We start from the raw sequence: 27,992 nt of genomic DNA on the forward strand, positions 1-27,992 counted from the left end.
TGAACATAAGGAACATTTTATTTTCATGGAAATTTTAACTCATGACAATGAAAAATCAATGGGAACCCTGAGCTTGTTTCTCTGCAATGAGAGAGTCCCATCTGGGAGTGATGGGAGATAATGACACCCGAAATGTGTTGTAAAGGGCCGGGGGGGATGAAGTAAAGCAGGGGTAGTCAACCTGTGGGTAGTCAAACGCTGGCAGGGGCTCATGGGAATTGTAGTCCATGAACATCTGGAGGACCACAGGTTGACTACCCCTGAAGTAAAGGGCCGGGGGGGGGGGAGAAGGCGTCCTTCGCGGCCCACCTCCAATTAGTCGACGGACCACATGTGGTCCGCAGCCCACAGGTTGGGGATCGCTAGTATACATCATTAATGAGGCCTTTCATGCCTCCTAAGGTAGAAATACAAGTCTTTGGATCCTGGACAAAAATGTTAAAGTGCATCATTAGAAGGTAAAGGTAAAGGTATCCACTGTACAAGCACCGAGTCATGTCTGACCCTTGGGGCGACGCCCTCTAGCATTTTCATGGCAGACTCAATACGGGATGGTTTGCCAGTGCCTTCCCCAGTCATTACTGCTTTACCCCCCCCCCCCCAGCAAGTTGGGTACTTATTTTACCGACCTCGGAAGGATGGAAGGCTGAGTCAACCTTGAGCTGGCTTCTGGTATCGAACTCCCAGTCTCATGGTCAGAGCTTCAGACAGCATGTCTGCTGCTTTACCACCCTGCGCTACAAGAGGCTGTTATAAGAGGTATCCACATAGTACAAAAGTGCACAGCAACACATGTTTTGTATGGTGTTGACCTGAGTAGGATAAGTCGTGGGTCTTCACCAGGGCCAGTTTATCCATGCAGCACATGCTACAGGCCCCACATGCCAGGGGCCCCATGGATCAAGACTGTAGCTTCTCATCTCTCCCCTTTCCCCCTTTTAAGGGCAATCAGTGACATCCCTTTCCAATGTCTGTTGGGAGACGGTACTCTGTCACCAGTCTGGCTGCTCCTGCTGCAATTGTACTCTGCTGTGGTCCCACAAATGCTCAGAGTGGGGAGGACAGCCAAGAACAGAAGGAGTCTCTTTCTTTTCTTCAAAGGGGAGGAGAATATTGGAGACAGCAGAGGAGGGGGAATACATCCAAGAGGCAAATTTCTGCTGAGAGAAGTTAGGACTTCTGGAGCTCTGTCACTTTAAGGGAAGTCTTGCAATCGGGAACCAGGAAGTCTTTGAACTGACACCCTGGCCAATCAGGGAAGACTGCTTTGCTACAGCATTGGGGACACAAGGCAGTAAATTAATTCACAAAAAGCAGAGTGCTGCACATTTACTGATGGCGGTTTTTGAAATATTGAGGCTTATATCCACTCCAGGATATCACAGGGGAAAGTTAGAGTCACCACAAATCTATCATGCATATTGCAGAGGGAAAATTTAAAGTGGCCAAAATCAAAATAGAAATCGAACTCAGGGCTTTCGATTTCGATTAGATTGCAGGGCTTTAGTCGATCTGGGAGTGGGTAAAAAGCCCCGTGCAGACTACACCCTGGTCTTCACAGCAGTATAGTTTGAACAATGTAAACAATTGTTTCTCAGAGCACCTACAAAAAACTGAATATTTTCAGTGTAGGTGCTGTAGGACAGTTGTGTCAGTTCAGCACAGATCTACATCGAATTTATAATGCAGGCAAGGCCAAGAGTCACTACTCCAAAGTTTCAACTTTTGAAGTAATCCCAAAACACACATTTCAAGTACCAAAAGATGTATGCAATATGAGCAGTGAGCTCTTCCTTCAGTGGAGCTTATGTTTTGTACTCCTCTCCCAAACTGAACTTAAAAAAAAATGGTTCTGTGTGATTGCACCAGAAATCTGCACAGTTCTGGAACCAGTGCTGTCAATAATCCATTTGTTCCAACATTTTGAAATGATTTCTGATTCTAGGGGGGAGGGAACAAAGAGCCACAAATATACATTTAATTGAATAAACGTACATGCTGGATTTTGAACTAAACAAACGTATGGTGGGAGGGGCAAGACAGGACTGAGTCAGCGTCCTGTACACGTTCTTTTCACAGTGAAGGTGGGTAGAACCTGGAACATGAAAAAAGATATCCAGATATACCGCTACTTTGTATTTTTTTCACTTTGAATCCACTATTGAATCATATCTTACAATTTGATATAAAAAGCTAATTACCAGAGAGATTTTTCTGCACCATTATTTAAAATGCATCATTCTGCAACAGATGATTAGAAAACTTGCATTCCCACCCGTCCAAGCATAAAAGAGGTTCACAATGATTAGTCAACAGTCCCCAGGCCAAGGGAAAAGTGCTTGATGAGTTTGGGGCAGTCTGTGGGCTACAAGTTCCCCCATCCCTGCTCAGGGTTGGAGGTTTTGCTAGTGAAGTACATGGAAAATATTGCCCTGGAATTTCCTACAAGTAGCACAAACTTCATGCAGCATTCTCCTGCAGTGTGCCTTCATCTCTTTAAGGCAATTAAGTTGAATGGAAATGGAGCCAACGTCAGGCCAAATCTTCCTTCCATTGATGGCTTCTTCAAATCTTCTGGGAACACGAGAGTGAAATGTTGCAGGAGGCTTGTCAGCACCAAGAAGACCTCCATCTTGGCTAGCTGTTCTCCCATGCACACACGTTTTCCTTTGAAAAAATGCCATTGAGAACAGTGATCAGCATGTGGCAATTCATGTATATAATGCTTTAGGGCTGATCCTGCGCTGAGCAGGGGATTGGACTAGATGGCCTGTATGGCCCCTTCCAACTCTATGATTCTATGATTCTATGATAAGGGGTCCCACAGATCTTATCACAAGCTCCCTTATAAACCCATTAAGGCCACCCCACAGTTACTTAATACAGAGCCCTATATGTACAACAAAAGTGGAGTAAACAATATACTTCCTAAGCTCTAAGAATACAGATGCTTAATTCAGTTTAGAAATATATCTTTTAAAAAAGTATTTTCCTGAGTTTTCCATTTTTCAGAAAACTTGTACCTAGGCAGTCTGGAGGACAAAAAGCCAGAAAAGCAAGTCCCAAACCATTTGATGGTTGACAATTTGCAACACTAAGGGATGGTGTGATCCATTGATGTCATGCACAGGACCAATGTATGAAAAATTACTATGGTGAGTTCTTTAAAAAGTCATCCTAACAAAGGGGGGGGGGTAGTGATTTCTGCCAATTCCGTTCTCCTATGACAGCCCAGAGAGGTGGACTCCAGATTTTGTCAATCAGAGGGGTCAGTAGACCCCCAGAAACAGCACAGATGGTAGCAAAGGATGCAATCAAAAAGACACTGTTCTGGAAGTAAACCCCAGTGAATAACTTCAACCTTACTTCTGTGCAGAGCTACTTAGGGATGTTCCCAATGTGGGTGTAAGTAGGGTGATGGGAGAGTCATTGGAAGTCACCACAACCTTGTAAGAAAACAGGTCCCCTTACATTTTCAGAATTAGAGGCTGTATAGAAGCAATAAAAATGGACCTAGGTGGATTTTCCACTCTGTTTCATCCAACGTTCCTCCCTACTACAACCCCCTCCCCACAAGGCCTTTCCACATGCAGGTTTTCTTGGCTGCCTTTTCGAGTGGTCAGCGAGGACTTCCTTTAACTGCAGCAGAAAAGACAGCTGGAACCTACTCCCAGCATTTGAAGGAGCATGGTCTACCATCTCTTGTACAAAGTATCAGAAGGCTACAGCATGCCATTATGTGCGGAATTAGAATGTAGTCTGTTGCTCAGCTGGACCATAGAAAAAAAGATGCTCTGGGATTCTCCAGGAAAACTTATAATGCAAATAATTTTTAAAATTGTACACCATGAAGACCATGCTTGTCAAAATATTTTTCTCACAAATAACAGGAATCTTAAGGATTTTAAAAATATTTCACAGATACTATTAAGATTTAACTCATCTTTGTGTACTGCCCCTCTAAACACGACTCCATTACCAATTCCAAAAGGGATGAATGTTTCTGTTTTAAGAAGCCGGCCATTTTCATCCAGAAATCTTTCGGGGTAGAAATCATCTGGGTTCTTCCATATCCTGGGATCTCTGTGCACCGACCACAAGTTACAGAAGACTACGCTTCCTTTTGGAATAGTGTAGCCCTGGAGCACTTTAAAAACAAAAGGATCACATGTTTAACAAAAGGCATCACTCAAATGGAGCATCTTTTCCAGTACAGTCCTCCCCCCCCTTTGAAAACGAAGGAACTTAAAAGCACATGAGTTCAACTGGGTCGCTTTTCTGGCAGAAATCCATGAGCGTGAATGTTTTACAAATGTTGTCATTTAGTATCGTGTGAACGTGCAAAGGCATACTGGGACATTAAAACAGTCCTATAGCAAGCTAATCCGAGTGGTTGCTGAGCTCCAATCTGGGTCATAGTGCTGGTAGCAGCAGACAGGTCTACTGTGCTGCCATCAGTGCTGCCGTCCAGGACCCATTGAGCAGCCCCTGCTGCACTGCCACCATCTCAGGGGGCCTCTGGGTTTGGCTTGCTGCTGCTCACCAGCAGCCTTCAAAGGCAGCTAGACGAAAATCCAGTTGCACCTTAGAGACCCACAGGAGTTTCAGGGTACAAGCTTTTGAGAGCCAAACGCCCCTTCGTCAGCCAGTGTCCCACAGGAAGTTAAGTGGCTGGGCCACCCCAGGAGCGCACAGGTGATCCTCCCCAGGCACACTCCAAGTAGAACCCCCATGCCTGGAGAAGAAAAGCGTGCTGGCAGGACTAAGAGCAGCCCTCGGGCCCAGCAGTAAACATGAGGCAAAATTCAGTTTGCCAGCAGATAAAATTTATCAGAATTAAAGGTGATGCAAGCACTGGGAAGCAATCCTGCAGGGCTCTGAAGTGCAGCAAAGGCAAATCTTTTGTGGGTTATCTGGGTTACTAAAGTAAATTATTGCCAACCGAAGAACAAAATGTGACAGGGCTGGATCAATTCGTACTCCAAGAGCCTGACCATAGTCCTTGTCCTTCATTCTCATATCACTCTTTGAAACAGACGATAAGCTATTCCCACTGTCCATTGGTCTACAGGGAACAACATTTGCTCATAAAGTTCCACAAAGACAACATTTTTCACCCCGAGACTTTCCCCTTCTGCCAAACAGTTGGCTGACAGGGAGGCCACAGAAAAGTACCTTCTCACTTAATATACTGCTCTGGCTGGCCTCATTGCTAGAGGGAAGACACAGCCAAGCCATGTGTATTTCTTCTTTGCAACTCTCTGCAGATTTGAGGTCTACTGCACAGCGTTATGCTGCAGACAAAACTGGATGCTGTTGCAGAGGTTCTTTTAACTCCTATTTCATCTGTACAACAACCCTGTGCAGTAGGTCTCCAGTCAACTCAACAACAACCTGTGTGAGAGTCCTTAAATGTTTCTTCTCTACCACAACCCTGTCCAAAGTAGCCCTTTCTGCCTGGGGAGCTGATCTTTATACTCTGCAGAGAAGCTGTAATTCCAGGAGCTCTCCAGGGTCCACCTGGAGAGCTCCTGGGTTGAAAATATTCCTGAAGGTTTGGAGGTCGGACTTCAAAATTGTACAATGCCTCAAAGTCTGGCCTCCAAAGTAGCCATTTTTGCCTGCAGAGCTGATCATTATAATCTAGAGATGAACAGCAATCTAGAGACCATGGTAGAGGCTTGCAGACTGCAGTTGGGAGGGAGTGGTGTGGGTGTGTCCCTCCTGGACTATGGGCTATGGCCAGTCCTTACCAGCAACTGTTTGTATTCTGGGGCACAGACAGACAGACAAGCATCAGTCCTGTGAATCTGGAAAGTGCAGGAAGATCTAAATAAAGAATATTTACAGCCTGCAACTGTAAATAGTGAACAAGTAAATGGCTGGAGAGACATAGGAACTGTAGTGACTTTTTTCAAGCTTGGCCTGGCAAATAAAAAACCAGTATAAAAAACCTTACTAAGATCAAGAATGCTGTGCACAGAGCATTTAGGGTTGCCAGCTTCCATGTGAGGCTCTCTACCCCACCTCCCTCACAGGTTGTCTACTGTGGGGAGATGAAGGGAAAAGGTGTTTGTAAACCACTTTGAGATTCCTTTGGATAGTAAACAACAGGGTACAAAAATCCAGTTCTTCTTCGAAGGAACAGCTATGAAAGAAGCATGTGAGCATATAACATTTTATCAACAGTGAAAAAATTGAGACAGAAGGAGCAGGGTGGACACCGGTGTACTGTGACTACCCCATGTGGATTAGGGCAGAGAGACATTTCGGTGTCTGTGGCCTAACTCACACAAGAAAGGAAATGATGCAGAACTGGGAGGAATTGGTTGCCATGCAATCTCCCCCTAAGAAGAGTCTCCAATCTGATTTTCCCTTCACATATCTGAAGACATGGCTCTGGAAAGCTCATCAGTAACTACTATGGGACAATTCCCAAAGGTCAGTCCTCTCCCACACTCAATGAACATTCCAAAGCACAGGTTCTTGACACCCATATCTCCACACCACCCATGCCCTCATTTGTCACTATGCCACCACAGCCTCTCACACAACACACACACCCCATGCCCTTACAGACTGAACGACTTCTCCACTTCCTATTCCCAACGCCAAGCTCTACCACCCGTTGTATTCCTGGGTACAACGGGCTTTGTCCCTAGTATATGTATATATTAATCTTCTCTGGAAAAGCTGTTTCAAGGCCTTAAATTAAGCCCTGATCCAATTCACGCACACAATATCATGGCTGCTTTCAAAAATTTTAAAAATCTGGGCAGGGGCTTCTGATCACAGAACTGTCATTTCTTTTCTTGTCTGACCCCTAGATCAAATTACCAAAAGGCACTTGAGACACTTTTGAACCTCTCTCCTGTAGGGAGAACTACACTTCTCCATGCTTTTATTACTGGCTCTTCTATTGTCTGAAAGCATGCCCAAATCGCCATCAATTGTGCAGGAAACTGGGCTATTTCTACAAGTTGTTTATATATTTTTTTAAAATGTTGCGTTGATGGATGCCAACATAATGTTAAAAACTGCTGTGGCTCAGCAAGACTGCAAGATTTTAGGCCTGGAGTAAGGTGAAGACACATCGTTGTAGTATAATGTACCAGTTTGGCTTGGCCATTTCACCTTGGTAATCTCCAGGTGCTGCCTGGAGCTCTCCCAGAATTGTAGCTGGTCTCCAGACAACAGAGATCAGTTATTTGAAGAAAGTGACCGTTTTAGCATAGTCAATGATATACCATAGATTCTGGGTGAACTCTCTCCCTCTATAGCACCACCCCTAAATCCCCAGGAATCTTCCAGGCTGCAACTGGCAACCCTTCCTGAACCAGAGTATTTGTCTTCCAAGTTTGCTTCAGATCAGATTAACAGAAACAAAGGAGGCACAGGACATGCCTATTTAGCCTTGGCTTTCTTTGAATCTCTGACACCCAACCCCCCCCCCTCAGTGGCACAAGCTGCAGACCTCCACAAGACCTACCAGTGGTTTCTGATGCCATCCGAGGAAGAGAAAGAGGGACAGCCACCGCCATTCTCTGAACTTCCATGATGGCGGCTTCCGTGAAGGGCATCTCTGCCTTGTCAGCAAGGGAAGGATCTCTAGCCCGGCCAATGACGGATTCAATTTCTTCTTGGACTTTTGCTGTTGAAAAACGGTGGGGGAGAAAATTGGGCCACCCCCTGGAAGAACCCTGTCCTCCCACACAGTCCAGCCCACCAGTTTGGATCCTAGTTATAAAACAAAACTCAACCCCATTAAAATCTGATTGTCCCCCCATCTCTGACAATGACCAACTCCCCTGCTCACAAACTTTTAAAAATATTTCAGGAGGGCTGGTAGGCATCCCAATGTTCTCCATAACTCAGGTTGGGGCTCAGATCTTATTCTCCCTGGCCTTAACCAAATACCTGATGGAAGAGCTCTGTTTTACAGGCCCTGCGGAACTCAGATCTGTCAGGGCTTGCAGTTCACCTGGGAACTCATTCCGCCAGGGCTGATTCTGCACTTACTTTGTTTTTCTGTTGTGGGTCCTGCTGAATTCAGATCGATTTGAACTCAGGTCTTCATCTCTCCCCCTCCCCCCCAACTGAAACAGAAAGTGTTCTGCACTTGATTGGGGAAGCTCAGAACTGCCTCAGGTTCCCTTAATTCTGGTCACTTTAGACAATTTCCCCCTAACTAATGGAGGCCAAAGTAGCGCAAAATAAAAGCCTTTACTACTAATATGCCTCCAACAGAGACTGAGGAAGAATAATTAATATATAAGTCTTGATTCAAATGGGTTAATCAGGCTTTCTCAACCAGGGTTCTGGGAAACCCTGGGGTTTCTTAATGGGCCTGGAATGGTTTCCTGTATGGGTGGGAGTTAATGAATTTAAAATATATTTTTAAAATCGTTAAACATTTATTGAGAGGGATTGAGAAACAACATAGCAGAGTGACAGGGCGCTTACAGCGTTCTCTGTGTTCAGGCAATAAGAAACCCCGGGTTTCGGGTTTATTCAGATAGGTGGGAAATACGAGAATTTCCTCCTGAAGGTCCTCCAAGTGCACTTAAGCATGTGGGGGCCAAATTTAGAGCCTGCAAGGATTGAAAGAATCCTTCGGAACATCACGGAACGCCTGACGCTGGGGCCAGACCCTGCCTTCCCAGCCAAGCTTTTATTACTTTCTCTCTCTTCTCTCCTTTCTCCTCCTTTCCCCTCTGTTTTGCTTTAAGTCTCCCCCTCCCCACTATGCAAATAGGATTCTCACTTTAAAAAGGAAAAGAGGCACAGAAATGCAGAGAGACACAGAAAACCCAGCATGCTGCAAGCTGCATTGGTGTGTAACAAATCGGCAAGTGTCCACCAACAATTAGGAATGGTAGAAGGCTGGCGAAAGCATTGACGTATCTCCTGAATCATCTCTGACTCGTCCAAAATCACCTTTCCCTCTCCTCCTCTGCAGCTCCTTTAATTTTCTCTTAATTTGCTGAGAAGAAGTCCCAAGGCACGAGGAATAGAAGGCGAATAGAGGGACTGAGGGAGCTGAGCAAACCATAGAGCCACGGACTACTACCTAGAGAAGTAGGAACTAGGAAAAGCAGAAAAGCAGAAAGTCCATCCTTGGTGGAAATCTGAACACAAACTGAATGCTGTAAGAGCAGCAAAAATGACTACATTGCACCTAAAAGAATGCTAGGCAGAAGAGACCATCTCTGAAGCCTCAGGAGGATGAAGACTCTACAGTTCTGCAACAGGGGAAGAAGCAAGTGGCTTGCAGAGGCAATAAAGCTAAGTATTGCCCTCTTTTCTTCCCTTTTTTTCTCTCATTCACTTTGTTTTTTGTAACACAGCTAAATTCTCAGAACGAAAATCATAGATAAGCAGGTGGCGGGCTCTGGTGGTGGCACTCAGAAGCAAATAAATAATTACATACAAGAGGGAATTTTTTAAAATACCACCTGCGATTTTTCTACAGTGCCAATAGGTTGTGCACGACAATCAGGTGCCATAACTTAGAAAGTTTAATTAATTAACTAAATTTTTGACTGATTTACTGTATGTGAATTTGTGAGTCCACCTATAATTTGCAGAAATAACCACTTAAATATTATTTCCAGCTGTTTGTGAGTTTATCAACAACTAGTAAAAAAGCCCATTGTATCCGAAATACAATGGGCGCTAGCAGACTGGGGCAGAATAAAAGCGCAAAATACCCACCGTTGAGCGGGTGGGCTCCCTGGTGGCGTCTTCTGGCTGGCGGCCATTTTCTTAATGGAGGCGGCGTGTGCCGGGCCGCTAGGGGCCTGGGGAGCAGTTTTCTCCCTCCCCCCCCGATTTGGAAAAAAGCTCCCCAGGCCCCGGGGAAGGCGCTCCGCGGCTCTGCGAGCTGCGGAGCGCCTTCCCCGGGGCTTGGGGAGCCTTTTTCCTTCCCCCCCCGTTGCGAAAAAAACTCCCCAGGCCCCGGGGAAGGTGTTCCGCGGCTCTGCGCAGCGCGGCCCTGATTCCCTCTCCCCCCCTCCCGCAGTAAGAAGCTTCCTGGGCCGCAAGCTTGCGGCCTGGAAAGTTTTTTACTGCGGGGGGGCAGGGAGAGGAAGCCACGGCCCGGCGCCATGGCCTTCTGGGCCGCGGGCCGCGGGTTGGGGACCACTGCTACAAAGGATCCCGCAAAGGGAGGAGAACTGTAGCAGAGCTTGTTGCCCAGATAAAAAGAAAAAAGGATGTGGCAACAGGAAAATGAGAAATGAAGAACACAAGATCAGACAGTGATGATGACTCAGAAGAATCTATCCAAGCACAACTCAAGTTGATCTTAGAAGGTTTAGGGAAATTAACAGTAGAGATCAGAGAGACCGAGGCTAAACGGCAAAAAGGCCTTTGATAATGTCCAGTGGAATTTCTTAAGGCAGATGCTACAATGGATGGACTGTGGCAGTAATATTTCAAAGTGAATAAAGCTAATTTATTCCAGGCAGGAAGCCAAAATCCTCGTCAATGGGATGTCAACAGAGGAGTCGATCCAAATAAATGAAGGAACAAGACAGGGCTGCCCACTCTTCCCGCTTCTCTTCAACTTAACTCTAGAGCTGACCCAGAAATTGTAGGTATAAGAACACGGAATCAGGAATATAAAATAAGAAGTTATACAGATGATGTGGTCCTAGCAGTGGAAAACCTGGAGATGTCTGTCCCTAAACTCATGGATAGCATCATAGCATTTGGCCAGGTCACAGGATATAAAATCAATAGAACCAAAACCAAGAAATTTTTAAACTCCAACAATGACCAAAAAGTGAAAGAGCTGGAATTGTCCTCAGACTGTGCTGTAAACCCATATTCTATCAAGTATTTAGGTATTTATCTCAACAAGAATCTAGACAAGTTAATACAAAACAACTACAAGACTTGGTCTCAGATAAAGTCTGACTTAGAGAGGTGGACGACGCAACAATTCACATGGTCAGCTAGAATGGCGATAACAAAAATGTTAGTTCTCCCCAAGATGAACTTTCTCTTTCAAATGCTCCTCCTGGATATCAAAGAAAAAAACAACTCAAAATGGCAAAGAGAAATTAACAAATTTATATAGAACCACAAAAGACCTAGGATAGGATTCAAGGTTCTGCAAGATGAGAAATCAAGAGGGGGTATGGGAGTACCGAATCTGAAACTGTATCTTCACACAATTCAATAAAGAGAGACATGGAGACTGCGCACCCGGGAATGGCGCAGGGCGGCTCAGGGAGTGCAGAAGCCGTTCTCCCCTCCCACCCCCCCAGCGGCAAAGGCTTCTGCGCGCCCGGGAACGGCGCAGGGCGGCTCAGCAAGCCTCCCAGCGCCGTCCCCGGGCTCGCAGAATCCTTTGTACTCCCCCAGTTGGGGGAAGGCACAGGGAGCCGCAGGCCTACCTTCCCTCTCGGCGGCCAGCAGAACAATGGCCGCCGTGCAGGGAAGGGTAGCCCTCGTCGGGGATGGGGCAGGTTGGGAGGCGCTTTGCGCCTCCCTATTGGCTGTAGTCCAGGCAAACAGCCAATCAGCAGCCGCGCTGTGCGCGGCTGCTGATTGACAGTTTGGGGCTGGACTGACAAGCGGAGGGCCCAATCGGGAGGCGTTTCGCGCCTCCCAATTGGGCCCTCCGCTTGTCAGTCCAGGGGAAGAAGCCTATCGGCACCCTTCCTCATCCCGGACAGGGCCCGCCCTCGGGGCCCTTACTGTTTTATTTCTTCCGCTCCGCTAGGAGCGGTTAAAGATACTCCCTACATTTGTGAACAATTCAATCTGCTGGTTTTCTTTTCTCTTTCAGATTATTCGAACGCAGCAGAAAAGAAAAAGCACAGAACTAGAAGGCAGCCTAACTCAGCCAAGCCTGCAGCAGTCCGTTGAGCCAAGGTGAAGAGAAAATTGAAGAAGAACTTCCATAAGGAAAAAGATTGAGAAATGGTAATTGAAAACATTGTCGGAAATGTTCTATAAATGTGTTACCTAAATTGCTGTTTCAAACTTGTATAACTGTTAAGAAAACAATTTAAAATTATATTTAAAAACACATTTATCCAGAGATATGACCATATATATGTTCATGTTGACCCACTCACCCCTCCCAAAATGGCCAATGATAGAACTGCATGTGGTGGGAAGGGGAGGGGTCCCAGGTGGGTGTGTACACATGCCTCCTAACCACAGTCTGCATGATTGTGGCACCTCTGTGGTTCCTCGAAACCTGAAGAATGTTTTGGGGGTTTCTCAGCATTAAAATGTTCAACATAGGCATAGCAACACTGAAGACTGTCGAGCAAGAACGAATGGAGGCTGTGGTTTTCCAACTGTATTAGAGTAACCCTAGAGTTCCTTGAAAGCTTATCAAGGGCTTCTCAATTAACAGATCAGTAATGGCAGACAAGGCTCTCTGAGGGCTCAGTTACATGTTAAGGTTTCTTCTGTGTATACTTTAAACCAGGGGTAGTCAACCTGTGGTCCTCCAGATGTTCATGGACTACAATTCCCATGAGCCTCTGCCAGCATTTGCTGGCAGGGGCTCATGGGAATTGTAGTCCATGGGCATCTGGAGGACCACAGGTTGACTACCCCTGCTTTAAACAAGTTCTTTCTCCTCCCCCACCCTTTTGCAAATTCAGTCTCCAGGATTGCCTTATCAATAGAAGAAGAGTTGGTTCTTATACGCTGCTTTCCTCTACCAAAAGGAGTTTCAAAGTGGCTTACAGTCACCTTCCCTTTCCTCTCCCCACAACAGACACCCTGTGAGATGGGTGAGGCTGAGAGAGCCCTGATATTACTGCTTGGTCAGAACAGTTTTATCAGCACTGTGGCAAGCCCAAGGTAACCCACCTGGCTGCATATGGGGAAGTGGGGCAGAATCGAACTGCATGTGGGGCAGAATTGAACCCAGCTTGCCAGATTAGACGTCAGCACTCCTAACCACTACACCAAACTGGCTCTCCATAGGGAGAAAAGGTGTGGAGAGAAAAGGAAACTTTCTTTCCTCCCATGCCATTTTATTGCTGGAAACATAAAGGCGCCAGCTCTGTGCTAGAAAATTCCTGGAGATGTTTTGACTGGATTGGGGTGGGCAGAATTTTGGAAAAGGAGGGGCCTCAGCAATGTAGAATACCCGAGTCCACCTTCCAAAACTGACATTTTCCCCAGGGGAGTTGATCTCTATAGCCTGGAGATTTGTTGGATTTCTGGAAGATCTCCAACGACCACCTGGAAATTGGCACTCCTATGAAAAAGCCATCCATGAGCTATTTTTATTCCTGGGGAAATCTACAGGTATCAACATTTTTTTCCCTCCTTTGGTAGCTCACGGTAATCTTCTCCTGATGTGAAAATAGCAGAGGATGAAAGGCTAGATTTTCCCCCTGTCATTTATGCCCATCTTTAATAAAGCAATTTTTGAGGCTGCATTTGCACAAGGGAGAGAAAAGAATTGCTAGAAATCATTATGCAGAGCCGAATCCTGAAAACTGGCTTACCCACCATTACCAGTTTTGGCTGTAATGTGCAGTGGCAAAGGATTGCTGGGTGAACTCTGAGTTCATGTAAGGGAGTGACCAGCCCCACCCTACTTGAGGGTGCTGCTTCAGTTAGAACAGGCTCTGGAGTCCTCAACGACCCCCCAGGATTCCATGGCAGATGAATTCACATTGAAGGAGTTACCTGAAGACAGGAGATCTGATCATTACTGGCTCAAGAGCAATCCCTATGGCGGGGAAAAGCTGGGGGGCAATATACAATCTTTAACAAGGACAGAACTAACAACTGCTCTGCCCACCACCCACTTGCTTTGTGACTAAGTCTACTGATATGTATGTATCATTTGTTGTATTTCTATGGAGCTTATAAATTGGGTTGGGTCTACCCTTCAGCGTGGGGAGGACAGGTTAAAAGCTTCCGAATGAATGAATGAATGAATGAATTAATGAATGAATTAATTAATTAATGAAAGTGGGTTTGAAAAGACACCATTTACCTTGTACTCGTGGATGAAGCGACATATACAGCAGACACCAGAGGACTGTGTTAGTTGTGGTGTCTGAGCCTGCAATAAAAAGCTCCGCAATGATAAGTAACAGGTAGTCTTCATCAAAGCTGGTTTTGCTGTTGGTCTTTTTTTCTTCATCCACTTGAATTAGATACATATCTATGAAGTCCCGGGGATTCTGGGCATCCAGGTTTTCCCTGTGCTGTGCAATTATTTTCTTCAGGAAGGCTTTGATTTCAAGCTCACTCCGCCTGAGTTCTCGGAAGGGACCAAAAGGGAGGTAGTAGAGCCAAGGACAGACGTTCACCAAAGCGATGTACATGTTGAAGACCAGCTCCAGACCCCGTGACACGAGAATCAGCCTGGTCTTAAAGTCAACATCATCATAGTCAAAACGCTTGCCGAGGGCCATGGAGCAGATGACGTTGGACACTGCACTGCTGATAATGGGGAAGGGGTTAAACTGCTTCTCCCCATGTTTCAGAATTTCATTCTTCATAAACCTGAATTCTTCAAGGATCACGGGCTCCAGGCTGAGCTTTCCTAATCCAAAATGGCGGAGAGTGGAATGAGAGAACTTCCGCTGTTTTTTCCATACTGGGCCATAAGGTGCAAACACCACACCTGAATGAAAGAAAGTGCAGGGGAGAAGGTTAGTTTAACCACTGCAAATATGGTAGACCTTCCCCACTCTCCCTGTGACAGTAGTTTTGCATGTTGAACATGTAATGTAAATAGCAGGTGCTGTACTACACTGTCATCTCAGGAGATACTTGGCTCTCTCCCAAGTACTAACCATATGCTCAAGTTAATATTTTGGGAGTCAATGGCAGAACTAGACTTTGAATGGAAAAAAATTATAAATTCAGTCTCTGTATGTCCTTATGGATTAGAATAATGGAGAAAGATCTTGGATAACCATGGCCAGTAGCCAAAATTCTCAAAAGTACCAGTAGCCAAAATTCTCAGACCGTGAATTCAGTGCTATGGTCACAATGATACCCGCCCCCCATGGCCAATGTTGGATAAGGAAGGGGTGGGAAGGGGAGGGGCCCTGGAAGGGTATGTACACAGCTATGCTTCTGAATCATATTCTGTACAGTGGTGTTACTAATGAGGTTTCTCTAAAATTAATCACACAGAGATTAGATCAGAACAATCCATCATTAGGTTCTTCTACTAATAGCATCTGCTCATCCTGATTCTGGGATATCCCTTTAATACACAAACTATGCCTTTATAGCTCCAAATTCTGGTGACAAATACATTAAAAAGATAATTTCTATTAGCTCACCTAAGCATCTTTCCTTCAAAATTGACTTGAGGTATATTTTTGCATATTCCCTCTCATGAGTGTAACGTCCCAGACATGTTATACCACATACTCTTAGAATGTCCTAAATTCACACTACATCGCTGCCCTTTAGCGGAATATTTGAAGAAACTGAGACTTACGTGTGTTGATGAAAAACAGTGGATTAGAACTATACCAAGTGTGAAGAACTCAGCAATAATTGTAAAAGTAGCTAAGTCTTTGTTGGCAGACTTAAATGAAAAACTTTCTTCTATGGATTTCCATAACTGCAATGGTTAAATTTTAGTTTTATGCAGATAAAAGTACTTTGACCTTCTGGGGTTTCTCAAAGCCTGAGGAATGTTTCAGAGGTTTCTCGATGGTAAAGAAGTTGAGAAAGGCTCATCCATAGGCCTGCCTTATGATATACATGCATTTGTTGTAATTCCTTACCCAGATTTAATCTGAGATTTATATAAAGTACAAATGGGGGACCCACTAGGACTTGCAGTAAGGCATGTTCTTTGCCCTTCACACTACTTCCTCCTTCCCTTCCCTGAAAGCTCCTATAGACTCATTCCATTCTCCTGCTAACCTTTCTCCGTTCCATCCACCAGTCAACCTACTTTTATCTGCAGTTTCAGGCCCATTCTGCACCAGGATCAATGTTGCAAATTGGTTTCGGAATGAAAAAACGCCATTTTAAATAGTGGAATTCGTCGTTATGCATACCTGCCTTTGTAGTGGAATCCAGTTGTGTTTCAATCGTTTCCCACAGGCTTCCGGTCTCGGCAAAAATTGCTATCCAGGAAGCAATATTTGCCAAGCTTTGTCCCGCTCCTGGCCGTCAATCAAATGAGCAGCCAATGGGCAGCCGTTATCATGCTCCCGAAAAGCCCCTTTCCCTTTAAGGCAGGTTTAAAAAAAAAAACACGTTGCAACGAATCTGCGTTGATTCGTTGCAACAGAGAGACCCATCTAGCTAGCAGGTGGCGTGTGAGCTGCCGTTTCATTGTTGTGAAAAAAAAATCATCCCCCCCCTAATCACGGGCGCGATTTTCGGCCGAAAATAAAGGGAACCAGCAAATGGGGCTGTGTGGTGCTTGGTGACTTAAAACAGAGTTACTGCAGCCGGGGAAGCCTCGCTGGGTGAATGAAGGCTCGCCAGTTCGTTGCTCTCTGCTCGCTCCGAGAAAAAAAAATGGCGATCGCTTCGCCGGAAGATCAGAGGAGAGAGCCAGGGGGAGGGACTTTGCAGAAACCGCAACAATGGTAACGCACATAACTTTTCCGCTAGTGTTGCTGATTGGTTGCAAGAGTGTAGCGCTTTCCAGATGGTGAATCCACTTTTTGGGATTTCCCTGGAAGCGCTACAACGAAGCACTTTTTGCGGATCGGTTTCACGAGTGTGGCAGATTGTCTACGACGTTGTGCATAACTGCATTTTAGTAGGGATTACTATTTGCCACACTCCTGCTACAATGAATCTGTGTGGAATGGCCCTCAGTTTTCCCTTTTTCCCTCCTCACAGCAGCGTCTCCCTAGCAAACATGGTGTGCTGGGGGGGGGGCACTCTAGACCAGTGGTCCCCATTCCCCAACCTTTTTATCACTGGGGACCGGGTCAACTCTTGACAATTTTACTGAGGCCTGGGGGGGCTAGTCTTTTGCTGAGGGACGTCACTGCCGCCTAAGGCCCTGCTCCACTTGCTTTCCCGCTGGCGCCCCTGACTTCCCGCCGCCTGCTGGGGGGCACTGCCAGCAGCAGCTGTGTAGTGCCATGGCGAGGGGGAGTCCCAACCATGGCGGCCACTGGAGAGCACCAAAGGTGAGCTGGCGGCAGAGTGGCAGGGCAGCCCCTGAGGCAGAAGCCGGGGAGGAGGATGAGGAGAAGCTGCAGCCTGGTGCCGACTGATCCACGGACCGATACCGGTCCCCGGACCGGGGGTTGGGGACCACTGCTCTAGACTATCCCCTGTATCTCCTCCCCATCCTATCCTATTTTCCTTTTCTAGAAACCCTTCCTCTGATTCCTTTTCTCCTTCTGAAATTTAACCCCTTTATCCCTCTTGCTTTTATGAAGTGGCTGCTGTTGTTACCACAGTTAAATCATTGGCCTCTGTCACCATATCCTCCTTGAAAGGAGTCCCTTTGTTGCATCCAGGACTGTCTTCTGCCATCTTGATGGAAACGAGGCAATGTATGCTGCATACGAAAAGGAGCATCAGTACTATAGTAATTACCTCTACCCATTCCTCGTACAGATCTGGGTAACACTTTTTTCTTGTCCTTTGGTTCTATCAGAATTCTTTCCAACGTTTCTCCAAACAGCTTTTGCCCTAAAAATGGGTCTGCAGTTTCAATTGCCTTAGCTCTCATACCAGCTTGCCAGGCCCAAAGCCATAAGTTTCTCCTAGCCACTGTACTAGTTGCCGTTGCTCTTGCATTAAAGATTCCTGCATCGAGTGAAGCATCTGCCCTGAACACTAGCAATTCTGAAAGACCTTCTGCCGACCATTTATCATTTTCTGGAATCAACTGTGCTATCTTACGCATACAGATGACTGAAGCCCTGGAAGCAATTGAGGTGACTGACATTGCTCTAGATAACACAAACATTGCTTCAAATGTGTTGTGTAACGCATAGTCTGCTTTTCTATCTCAGTGAACCTTTACCGTTTTTCTCCCTTCCTCAGGCAAAAGCCCATAGGATTGTATTCCTACCACAGGCCCATCAGGAACTGGAACCTGGAAAAAATCCTTTACATGTTTCAGCATTGTTTACAGTTTCCTTGCTGATGCTGGAAATTGCCTGTTTGCCATAGGCTTTGTGCATTTAACCCCATACTTCCTTTCAAGGTAAGGGGGCAAAGGATTGAATCTTCGGGTGGGAAATTTCTCTATTCCCTTGTGGTCTAGAATGGGTCTTGCTTTTCTGCATACCCATCTCCTACTGTTTACCTGAGGTTTAAGTTTTGTGAGCACATAAAAAGGTAAAGGCATCCCCTGTGCAAGCACTGAGTCGTGTCTGACCCTTGGGGTGACGCCCTCTAGCGTTTTCATGGCAGACTCAATACGGGGTGGTTTGCCAGTGGTTTACCCCCCAGCAAGCTGGGTATTTATTTTACCGACCTTGGAAGGATGGAAGGCTGAGTCAACCTCGAGCCGGCTGCTGGGACTGAACTCCCAGCCTCATGGGCAGAGCTTTCAGACTGCATATCTGCTGCCTTACCACTCTGCACCACAAGAGGCTCTGTCTTTGTGAGCACATACTTAAAAGATATTGACAATCATCAAAATTAAAACAACACTTAGATTGATCTGGGAGTTCCATTTCTTCAGCAATCTCTCCATCTGAAATTCTCCCTCTGCTTTGGATGACTCATCATCTGAGTGCACTGAGGATCTTGTGGGGTTACAGTGATGTCTTTTTTGAGCTGTTTTAGTCAGCCATTGGGAACTATGCCCCTCTCCTGAATCATGTCCGTAGCTGGTGGGGGGGAAGGTGATTGACAGTACCTTTGGCTTGTCTCCCCCTCCCACCTTCTACTACTTTTATTCAGAGTAAATTGAGAAACCATTTCTTTAGTACAATCCAACATGCCAGGAAACAAATGAGAGTACCCACGGGCTCTTACAGTACTTTCCAATCTGTCACAGGTCTCCTTGTGTGCAAGAGGCTCTCATGTTGCGGCTCTGGCTAGCTCTACTTCCCAGTCTTCTAAATGGCCACAGCGTGCACCCACACGCTCGTCTAGCCTGTGGTGTTTATTCAGGAAAGCCTCTTTCAGGTTAGGGACAGCCTCATTGAGTGCACCCACTTACATTGATGTGCCAAGTTCTTCTCTGACAATTGGAGCCTCCAGTTCCCCTTCAAAAAGGAGTGTGTCTTCTCTAAGCTCCGTATTACTCCCCATGCTGGACACTGAAAAGCTGTCCACAAAACGGCTGGCGCTTGCCATCGGAACAATCTTGTAACAGACTCAGTCCCTGCTCTTTTACTGCTGTCTGCTAAAGGCAAAATAGCCACAGAAATTTTATACGTAAAGAATTAGAATCAGTATTAATACAATTAGTCTAGATATATTGAAGAATAAGTAAAGGCCTGCTTCGCTGCATGCACACTGCACACCACTGAGGCAGGAAAAGAACTGAACCTCACATCTGATGACAAGAGGAAGAAGAACTTTTAAGTCCTGCCTCCATAATGGATTCATGGAAATCACCCAGAAGATGTCCTCGCCCCCTAAGGGAGAAAAAACAGCATTACTTGGTACTGTTCAACCTCAGGACTTAGTCTATGAATCCAATCTGGATCAGCACCACAGCGCATGGTGATAGCTTCAGGTTATCTGAAGAAATGTGCATGCGATCATTTATTTTATTTATATTTTTATACCGCTCTTCCCTACGGCTCTGGGTGGTTTACATAAAACATTTAGGAACATTCACATAGAACACTATCAAAATCAATATAACAGCATAACAATAACAACAACACATCAGCTGGAACAATTAGAACGGCACTTCAACAGTAACTTGACAATTCCTCAGTAAGTTCTGTCCCTCAGTCTGGGTGGGCACCTGTAGATGTTATGGGTCAGTCAGCCCCACCAAATGCCTGATGGAAGAGCTCCTTTTTGCAGGCCCTGCAGAATTGTGGAAGTTTTTTTGGCTTTAAAGATTCCACCAGGATTTAAACTTTGTAGAGCATGGTGAGTTTAAAATTTCCATTGACACCATTTTCCCAAGCTGAAAAGGCTCAGGGGAGCTGCTGTTTGCCTCTTGGAGAGACTTATCGGTAGTCCATCAGTACAACTACATTTCCCCCGTATGCCAAATAATGGTCTATCCTGGGGCTGTCTCAGGTAAAGAAAATGAAGTAGAGGGGAAGACCACCTTTCCCTGTGTTCTCAGTCCTAATCTGGTCCCAGCATACCTGGGAATTAGTGTCCTAGAGCAGTGATCCCCAACCCCCGGTCCGGGGACCGCTACCGGTCCATCGATCAGTCGGTACCGGGCCAAGGCTCTAAGAACTTAGGTGCTTCAGCCCACCAATGTCAACACAACTTTGCAGAAGTCCAGGTCACAAAGCTCCCCTTCTCCATTACTGCTCCGACTAAGACTCCCTCATCTCACGTTCAGGAGCACCTTATTCCCAGGACAGCCCACACAACTCTGCGGCAATGAGGTTCCTGCCCGCTGCCTTCAGTGACCACGGCGAACAGAAACAGAGACCAGCTTGCTCCCCCATCCTTCTCATCCATTTGCCCAATCAGAGGAGCCGTAGCAGCCAACAGCTAAGCCCACCCCTCTGGTGCCATCCAATAACGAGTCCTCTAGTAAACTAGACCCCCAAGGCCTCAGTAAAATTGTCAAGCATTGACTGGTCCCTGGTGATAAAAAGGTTGGGGGCCACTGTCCTAGAGCACAGGGGGCCCAAGAAGAACATAACATACAGTTAGGTCATGAGAAGGAGTGAATTGCCCAAGGCTACTCAGAGCTGAACCTCAGTTTACAGCAAAGTCCATCAAAGCTTTACACAAGGCAGTACAGAGTCTGAAAATGTGATAGCAAAACCCTGCACTATAAATAGAATCATAGAATCATAGAGGTGGAAGGGGCAATACAGGCCATCTAGTCCAACCCCTGCTCAACGCAGGATCAGCCCTAACCATCCTAAAGCATCCGAGAAAAGTGTTTATCCAGCCTTTGCTTGAAGATTGCCAGTTAGGGGGAGTTCACCACCTCCTTAGGCAGCCTATTCCACTGCTGAACTACTCTGACTGTGAAAAATTTTTTTCTGATATCTAGCCTATATCGTTGTACTTGAAGTTTAAACCCATTACTGCGTGTCCTCTCCTCTGCAGCCAACGGAAACAGCATCCTGCCCTCCTCCAAGTGAAAACCTTTCAGATACTTAAAGAGGGCTATCATGTCCCCTCTCAACCTCCTTTTCTCCAGGCTGAACATTCCCAAGTCCCTCAACCTATCTTCATAGGGCTTGGTCCCGTGGCCCCAGATCATCTTCATCACTCTCCTCTGTACCCTTTCAATTTTATCTATCTCCTTCTTGAAGTGAGGCCTCCAGAACTGCACACAGTACTCCAGGTGTGGTCTGACCAGTGCCGTATACAATGGGACTATGACATCTTGTGATTTTGATGTGATGCCCCTGTTGATACAGCCCAAAATGGCATTCGCCTTTTTTACTGCTGCATCACACTGCCTGCTCATGTTTAGCTTACAATCCACAAGTACCCCAAGGTCTCGTTCACACACAGTGTTACCTAGAAGCGTATCCCCCATCCAGTAGGCATGCTTTTCATTTTTCTGACCCAGATGCAGAACTTTACACTTATCTTTAATAAATTGCATCATGTTCTCATTTGCCCATTTTTCCATTGTGTTCAGATCTTGTTGAACTCTGTCTCTATCTTCCGGAGTATTTGCCAGTCCTCCCAATTTGGTGTCATCTGCAAACTTGATGAGTAGTCCTTCCACCCCCTCATCTAGATCATTAATAAATACGTTAAAAAGTACCAGGCCAAACACCGAGCCCTGAGGTACCCCGCTACTCACCTCCCTCCAGTCTGATGAAACACCATTGACAACAACTCTTTGAGTGTACTTCTCTAACCAATGCCCTATCCACCTGACTATCTGAAAATCCAGATTGCAGTCCTTCAACTTATCCATCAGAACATCATGGGGAACTTTGTCAAAAGCTTTACTAAAATCCAAGTAAATTACATCAACCGAATTTCCACGATCCAGCAAACCTGTTACTTGGTCAAAAAAGGAAACCAGGTTGGTCTGGCAAGACTCGTTGGAGACAAATCCATGCTGACTTCCTTGGATCACCAAATTGTCCTCCAGATGTTTGCAGATCGCTCCCTTTAATATCTGCTCCATTATCTTCCCCACAACAGAGGTCAGACTCACTGGTCTGTAGTTTCCCGGGTCATCCTTCCTCCCTTTTCTGAAGATTGGAATAACATTTGCTCTCTTCCAGTCCTCCGGGACATCTCCAGTCATTAAAGAGATCCTGAAGATGATGGACAAGGGCTGTGCAAGTTCTCTGGAAAGTTCTTTGAGCACTCTTGGGTGCATTTCATCCAGCCCAGGGGATTTGAACTCATCCAGTGCAGCTAAATGCCTCTCAACAACCTCTCTATCCATTTTAACCTGCCACGCAGACACTATCCTTTAGCTACTGCCATCTCTAGATGTGCCTAAACCCTTTGACCTGAGGAAAAAAACAGATGTAAAATAGGCACTCCGTTAGAGTTTGTCCATCCGCACCCGTGGGCCTATTGCCTCCTTTACTTTACGTTTGCTCCTCACATAACTGAAAAATCTTTTCTTGTTACAATGGGCTTCCCTGGCCAATCGTAGCTCACTCTCAGCTTTGGCCTTTCTGATGATTGATCTACAGTGCCTAGTAACCTGTAGGTACTCTTCTTTAGAGCTCTGTCCTTCCCTCCATTTCCTGAACATTTTCCTTTTCTTTCTTAGTTCCTCTTGAAGTTCTCTGTTCATCCAAATAGGCTTCTTAGAGCTCCTGCAGTGTTTTCGTCTTTCTGGGATAGTCATTGATTGAGCATGCAATAGCTCTTGTTTGAGTAGGACCCACCCTTCACATGCTCCCTTCCCTTCCAGCATTTTCATCCATGGTATGACACTCATCATGTCTGAGTTTATTAAAGTGTGCCCTACGAAAATCCAACATCCGCGTCTGGCTACAAGCTTCCTTGGCTCCCCATCTCAAAAGGAATTCTATGAGGATATGGTCACTTCCCCCTAGGGTCCCCACCTCCTTCACCTCATCCACCAACTCTTGCTTGTTGGTCAGTATTAAGTCCAGTATGGCTGAACCTCTTGTGGGTTCATCTACCATTTGATAAATGAAATTTGTCAGCCAGGCAGGTCAGAAAGTTGCATGACTGAGGATGCTTCGCAGAGTTTGTTTCCGAGCACACATCTGGGAAATTGAAGTCACCCATGATGACAAGGTCCTGCCGCTTGGATATTTTCTCAAGCTGCTCACAAAGTGCAGCATCCACATCCTCTCATTGGTCAGGCGGTCGGTAGCAGACACCAACCACCACACTATTTGTTTTCCCCTCGCTTATTTTCACCCAGATGCTTTCCACTGTAGATATGCTTTCCTTCACTAGAATTTCCTGACAGGTAAGCCCTTTCCTCACATACAGTGCCACTCCTCCACCTCTTCGATCTATTCTGTTTTTTCTGAACAGTTCATATCCATCCACCATTACATTCCAGTCATGAGAATCATTTCTGTGATGCCTACTAGATCATACCTTTCCATCAGCATGAGAAGTTCCAGCTCTTCCTTCTTATTGCCCATGCTTCGGGCGTTAGTATAAAGACATCTGAATCCTTTTACTTTTGGTTCCCTGTGAGCTGGCCTTGCCGGTTGGGCTGTCCCCGATCGTTCTCCTTCCTTACACTCCCTATGTTGATAGTCTCTCCTTGTGGTTTCAGTTTAAAGCTCTCCTGATTAATCTCCCCAGGTTCCTGCCAAACACATTCTTCCCCAGCTTCGATAAGTGCAGTCCATCAGGTGCTAGTAGGCCTTCCTCAAGAAAGCCTATTCCATGGTTCCAGAAACCAAATCTCTCCTGCCGGCACCAACTACGCAGCCACTGATTCATCTCCATTATCTTCCTCTCCCGGCGCATTCCTCTTCCCTTGACAGGCAAGATTGAAGAGAATACCACTTGTGCCCCCATTTGCTTGAGCTTCCTCCCCAGATCTTGATAGTCTTTTTAAATAGGAGCGATGGTATTCAGGGACATGTCATTCATTCCCACATGTATCATCACAAATGGGTAGCGATCCGTAGATTTGAGGAGTTTGGGCAGCCATTCTGAAACATCTTTAATTATCGCCCCTGGCAAGCAACACACCTCTCGGGTTAGGGGGTCGGGCCCAGCCACATGACTCCCTCTCTTAGCAGGGAGTCTCCAATTACCAGTACTCTCCTTTTTTTCTTCTTCTCAGCTCCATTTCCTTCTATCCTCGTGGCCTCTTCACTTTGTCTTAGACTTTGTTTTGGGACCTCTTCCCTTGTTGACCCTTGCACCTCCTCTGCAAGGGCCTGAAATCAATTCTGGAGCTCCAAAGGCCCCGAGAACCGTTGCGCTCTACGCCATTGTGTCTTTTTCCAAACTGTCTGCAGAGGCTCCATAGTGAGGTTGATCTCCTTATCCTCTTCAGGACTGGTTGTATCCTCTTTATTCCGAGTTGCACGGCTGTGGTCTATGAACTCCTCCCCTTTCTTACTTTGGGTCAGAGTAATAATGCTGTCTTCTAATCCCCTTCTAATCCTCCTTTCCTCCAAAAGTCTTACCAGCTTAAACTTGGGGCAGATGTACTCCATCTTGTCTTCTGGGAGGAAGGCAATCATGTCACACTCGCTGCAAATGATGGGGTGAGTGTCCTGGAGGTCCATTGTTAGTTCTAGGCAGTGCAAGTACTAGGGAAATATAATCTACTGATTCTAATTACTCAGCCAAGAACCCCAAGCTAACAGCCACAGGCCAAGAGCTCTTTGTCTCTCGCCAACAGCTCTTTGTCTCTCGCCAAGAGCCCTTTGTCTCTCGCCAAGAGCCCTTTGTCTCTCGCCCTTCGGCTGGAGCCTCTGGCGAGGAGCAGCCCTTTTTAATCCTCCCAGCAATCACCTTACCCAGTCAGCATAATAGCCTCACCTGGTCAGCAGAAACACTCCCCAGTAGCTCTCTCCAAGTGCTCTCAGTTGTCTGAGCTCTGCCTCTGGCCAAGGCAATAACAATTACCTTTGGCCGAGGTAATAACAATTACCTACATAAACCCTGCACTATTGAGAATAATCTTAATTACCTTGTTCATCGTATAGCTTTAAGGCTATTCTTTCTTTTAAAAAAACAATTGCATAATACAGAGTAGATAAACTTGTTATTTCATGGGTGCTTGTCAGGAAAATCTTTAGAATACATACTAACCTTAAACAATTTGTTGATGAAATGCAAATTTGCTAGTGATAAAGTAGCTTTGATGGGAGGGCAGTTAAAAATGTCTTTAAATAATCAGTTTAATGATAAGTTAACAGAGATGCAGATAGCTAATGCTGAAAGACACAGTTCAGAAGTCAGTACTCTAATTGAACGTGATTTGAGTCCTGAGAACTGATTGATTTTATTTCGCATTCTTCTCAATTGCTCAGAATGGGAGAGGGGCTGAGTGGGGGTTCCTCACCAGGGTGACACCCTTTGCCAGAATGTGCACCAACCAACAGATCACATTCAACTTAGTTAGTGCTGATGTGCTGGGAAGCTGAGCATCTCCGTTTTCCCTCTGAGTGTTTTGCAACATGGTACAGTTGACTCCAGGCTGGGTCTATACCACCTAGTGGCATTCATGTTTGTAGAAGGGTATATAAACCCTGAACAAGAGATAACAGACAAACATCTTTGTTTCTATCAAGTTTGCACAGAAACTACGTCCTCAAACAGGAGGAACTTGTCTTTAGAAAAATATCAACATAATCTATTTCCAACTATCACATACTCTGACAATCATTTGGATCACAAATACCGAAATGCTCTAACATCACATACTACAGCCAGGGCCGCTTTTGTTGTGGTGCCTCATCTCTGGAATTTCTGCTTTTAATAAATCATCAATCACAAAAGCGAGAAATTTAAACAAAAAAATACATTCCTGAACTATATTCCAGATATAGTGGCAGTGCAACATATTTAAACCTAAAAACACCACTGCACTTCTCACACCTACAATACTGTTTCACATCCCAAGTTAATTCTCCTATCACTCTACTCCCCTATCCTTTCATCACGCTACTCCCCTTTCCTTTCCTCTTCACCTCTTTGATAATTGGGGGAGGGATGGGATTTTTAGCCGTCATGTTAGTAGATTGACGTTTTAATGGGAATTTTAATGGGGTTATTTATTGCGACCCGCCTCGAGCCTGTCGGGAGAGGCGGAAAATAAATAAATATAATAATAATAATAACAATAACAATAATCAGAATAGGTTGAGTTCCTAGTTTCCTGGGGTTCTTCTTGCCTGCTACTGTAAACTGCACAGGATGCTTCTAAAACAAGCAAAGCATCTCACTAGCAGCCAACCATGTAAAAAGAAGGCTGAACAATTACAGAACAGCCAGAACAAACATCTTTGTTCCAGAACATAACATGTTATTACACCAGAAGTACAGGCAGGATTTTGAAGAGGCAGAGGAAGTAGAGATCAAACTGCCAACATACGCTGAATCATGGAGCAAGCTAGGGAGTTCCAGAAGTACATCTACTTCTGCTTCATTGACTATGCTAAAGCCTTTGATTGTGCGGAGCACAACAAGTTGTGGCAAGTTCTTAAAGCAGGGGTAGTCAAACTGCGGCCCTCCAGATGTCCATGGACTACAATTCCCAGAAGCCCCTGCCAGCGAATGCTGGCAGGGGCTTCTGGGAATTGTAGTCCATGGACATCTGGAGGGCCACAGTTTGACTACCCCTGTCTTAAAGAGATGGGAATACCAGAGCATCTTATTTGTCTCTTGAGAAACCTATATGGAGGCCAAGAAGCAACAGTGAGAACCAAGCATGGAATCACTGACTGGTTCAAAATTACAGAACTCTCGCCTCAGCTTTAGCCAGAACAAACATCTTTGTCCCAGAACAGAACATGCTATGACAAGTTTGCCCTGCGGGTGACTCGCTGGCCTTGGCTGGCCTCCTGCTGGCGCGGCTGTGGGGACCACGGTGCGCGCGCCCTCAGCGCCCTCGAGCCAGGCTCCCCGGCCAGCCCTCCTGCAGCGCCCGCAGCCTCGGCTCCCTTACCCTTTCCCTCCGTCATGAGGGTCACCAAGGCCGAGCTGGGCCGGTCGCTGAAGACGTCGGCCTGGAGGACCAGGGCGTCGCGCACGGCCTCGAAGTCGTTGAGAATGACGACGGGGCGGCTGCCGACGAAGAAGCAGAAGATGCTGCCGTGCTCCTTGGCCAGCTGGGTGAAGAGCAGGTGCGGTGAGGGCAGCCGCGGGGAGCCTCTGCCGGGCGCCGCGTCCTCGTAGGGGTACGGCTGGCCGACGGCTCGGAGCAGGCGGCGCCCCAGGAAGTGGGGCAGGACGGCGAAGGCGAAGTTGCCCACCAAGGGCCAGGGCTTCGGACCGGGCGGGAGCCCCCGCGGCGGCCGGCGGCCCAGCAGCCCCCACAGCGCCAGCGCCAGCAGCAGCCCCGCGGCGCCCAGCAGGGCCGAGCTGAGGGGGTCCTGCAGCAGCGCGGACGGCGGCTCCTCCACGCGGCCCATGGTGCCCGACGGCTCTGGCTGAGGCGGCCCGCGGCGCCCGACACCCCCTCCGCGCCCCGCCCTCAGGTTGGTCGGCTGCCGGCGGGAAGGGCGGAGCGGCGGGGACGCCCACTTCGCGCGCTCAAGGGGCTTCCCCAAGCGCGCGGAGCACAAGAGCCCGGCCGCCTTGGAAGGACTGCAATCTGGAAGACGGCGACCCCCTGCGAGGGGCAGTAGCCGCTGGCGCTGCTCGATGTTGTTGCGTTGGCGCCCGGCCTGCCGCCCAAGCCCTTGCCCAGTCTCCTCTCCTCCATTCCCCCACCCCACACACACACAACAGCCTTGAGAGGCAGGTGAGGCCGGTGGCTGGGCAGAGAACTAATGTGAGAG

The 27,992-nt window shown here is 46.6% G+C and overlaps 1 protein-coding gene across 1 annotated transcript; it reads right to left on the reverse strand.

Annotated features, from left to right (window-relative positions):
• Positions 1–27,985, reverse strand: LOC143819248 (cytochrome P450 2U1-like). Its single transcript, XM_077300660.1, has 5 exons — positions 27,158–27,985; positions 13,985–14,620; positions 7,490–7,651; positions 3,980–4,147; positions 1–2,667 (listed from the first exon to the last, which is right to left on the reverse strand). The coding sequence occupies exons 1-5, from the start codon at positions 27,621–27,623 to the stop codon at positions 2,489–2,491; spliced, it is 1,611 nt and encodes a 536-aa protein (XP_077156775.1). The 5' UTR covers positions 27,624–27,985; the 3' UTR covers positions 1–2,488.
• Between the last annotated feature and the right edge of the window lie 7 nt (positions 27,986–27,992).

The sequence above is a fragment of the Paroedura picta genome, chromosome 10 (assembly GCF_049243985.1).
Source record: "Paroedura picta isolate Pp20150507F chromosome 10, Ppicta_v3.0, whole genome shotgun sequence".
NCBI classification, from domain to species: domain Eukaryota; kingdom Metazoa; phylum Chordata; class Lepidosauria; order Squamata; family Gekkonidae; genus Paroedura; species Paroedura picta.

Bases quoted from the DNA above. Each gene is read 5' to 3' on its own strand.
- LOC143819248 (XM_077300660.1), bottom strand. From the start codon at position 27,623: ATGGGCCGCGTGGAGGAGCCGCCGTCCGCGCTGCTGCAGGACCCCCTC. The intron at 14,621-27,157 runs GTAAGGGAGCCG...TCTTTCATTCAG, and splicing joins CCTCATGACGGAGGGAAAGG to GTGTGGTGTTTGCACCTTAT. The intron at 4,148-7,489 runs GTAGGTCTTGTG...TTGTTTTTAAAG, and splicing joins GATGGCATCAGAAACCACTG to TGCTCCAGGGCTACACTATT.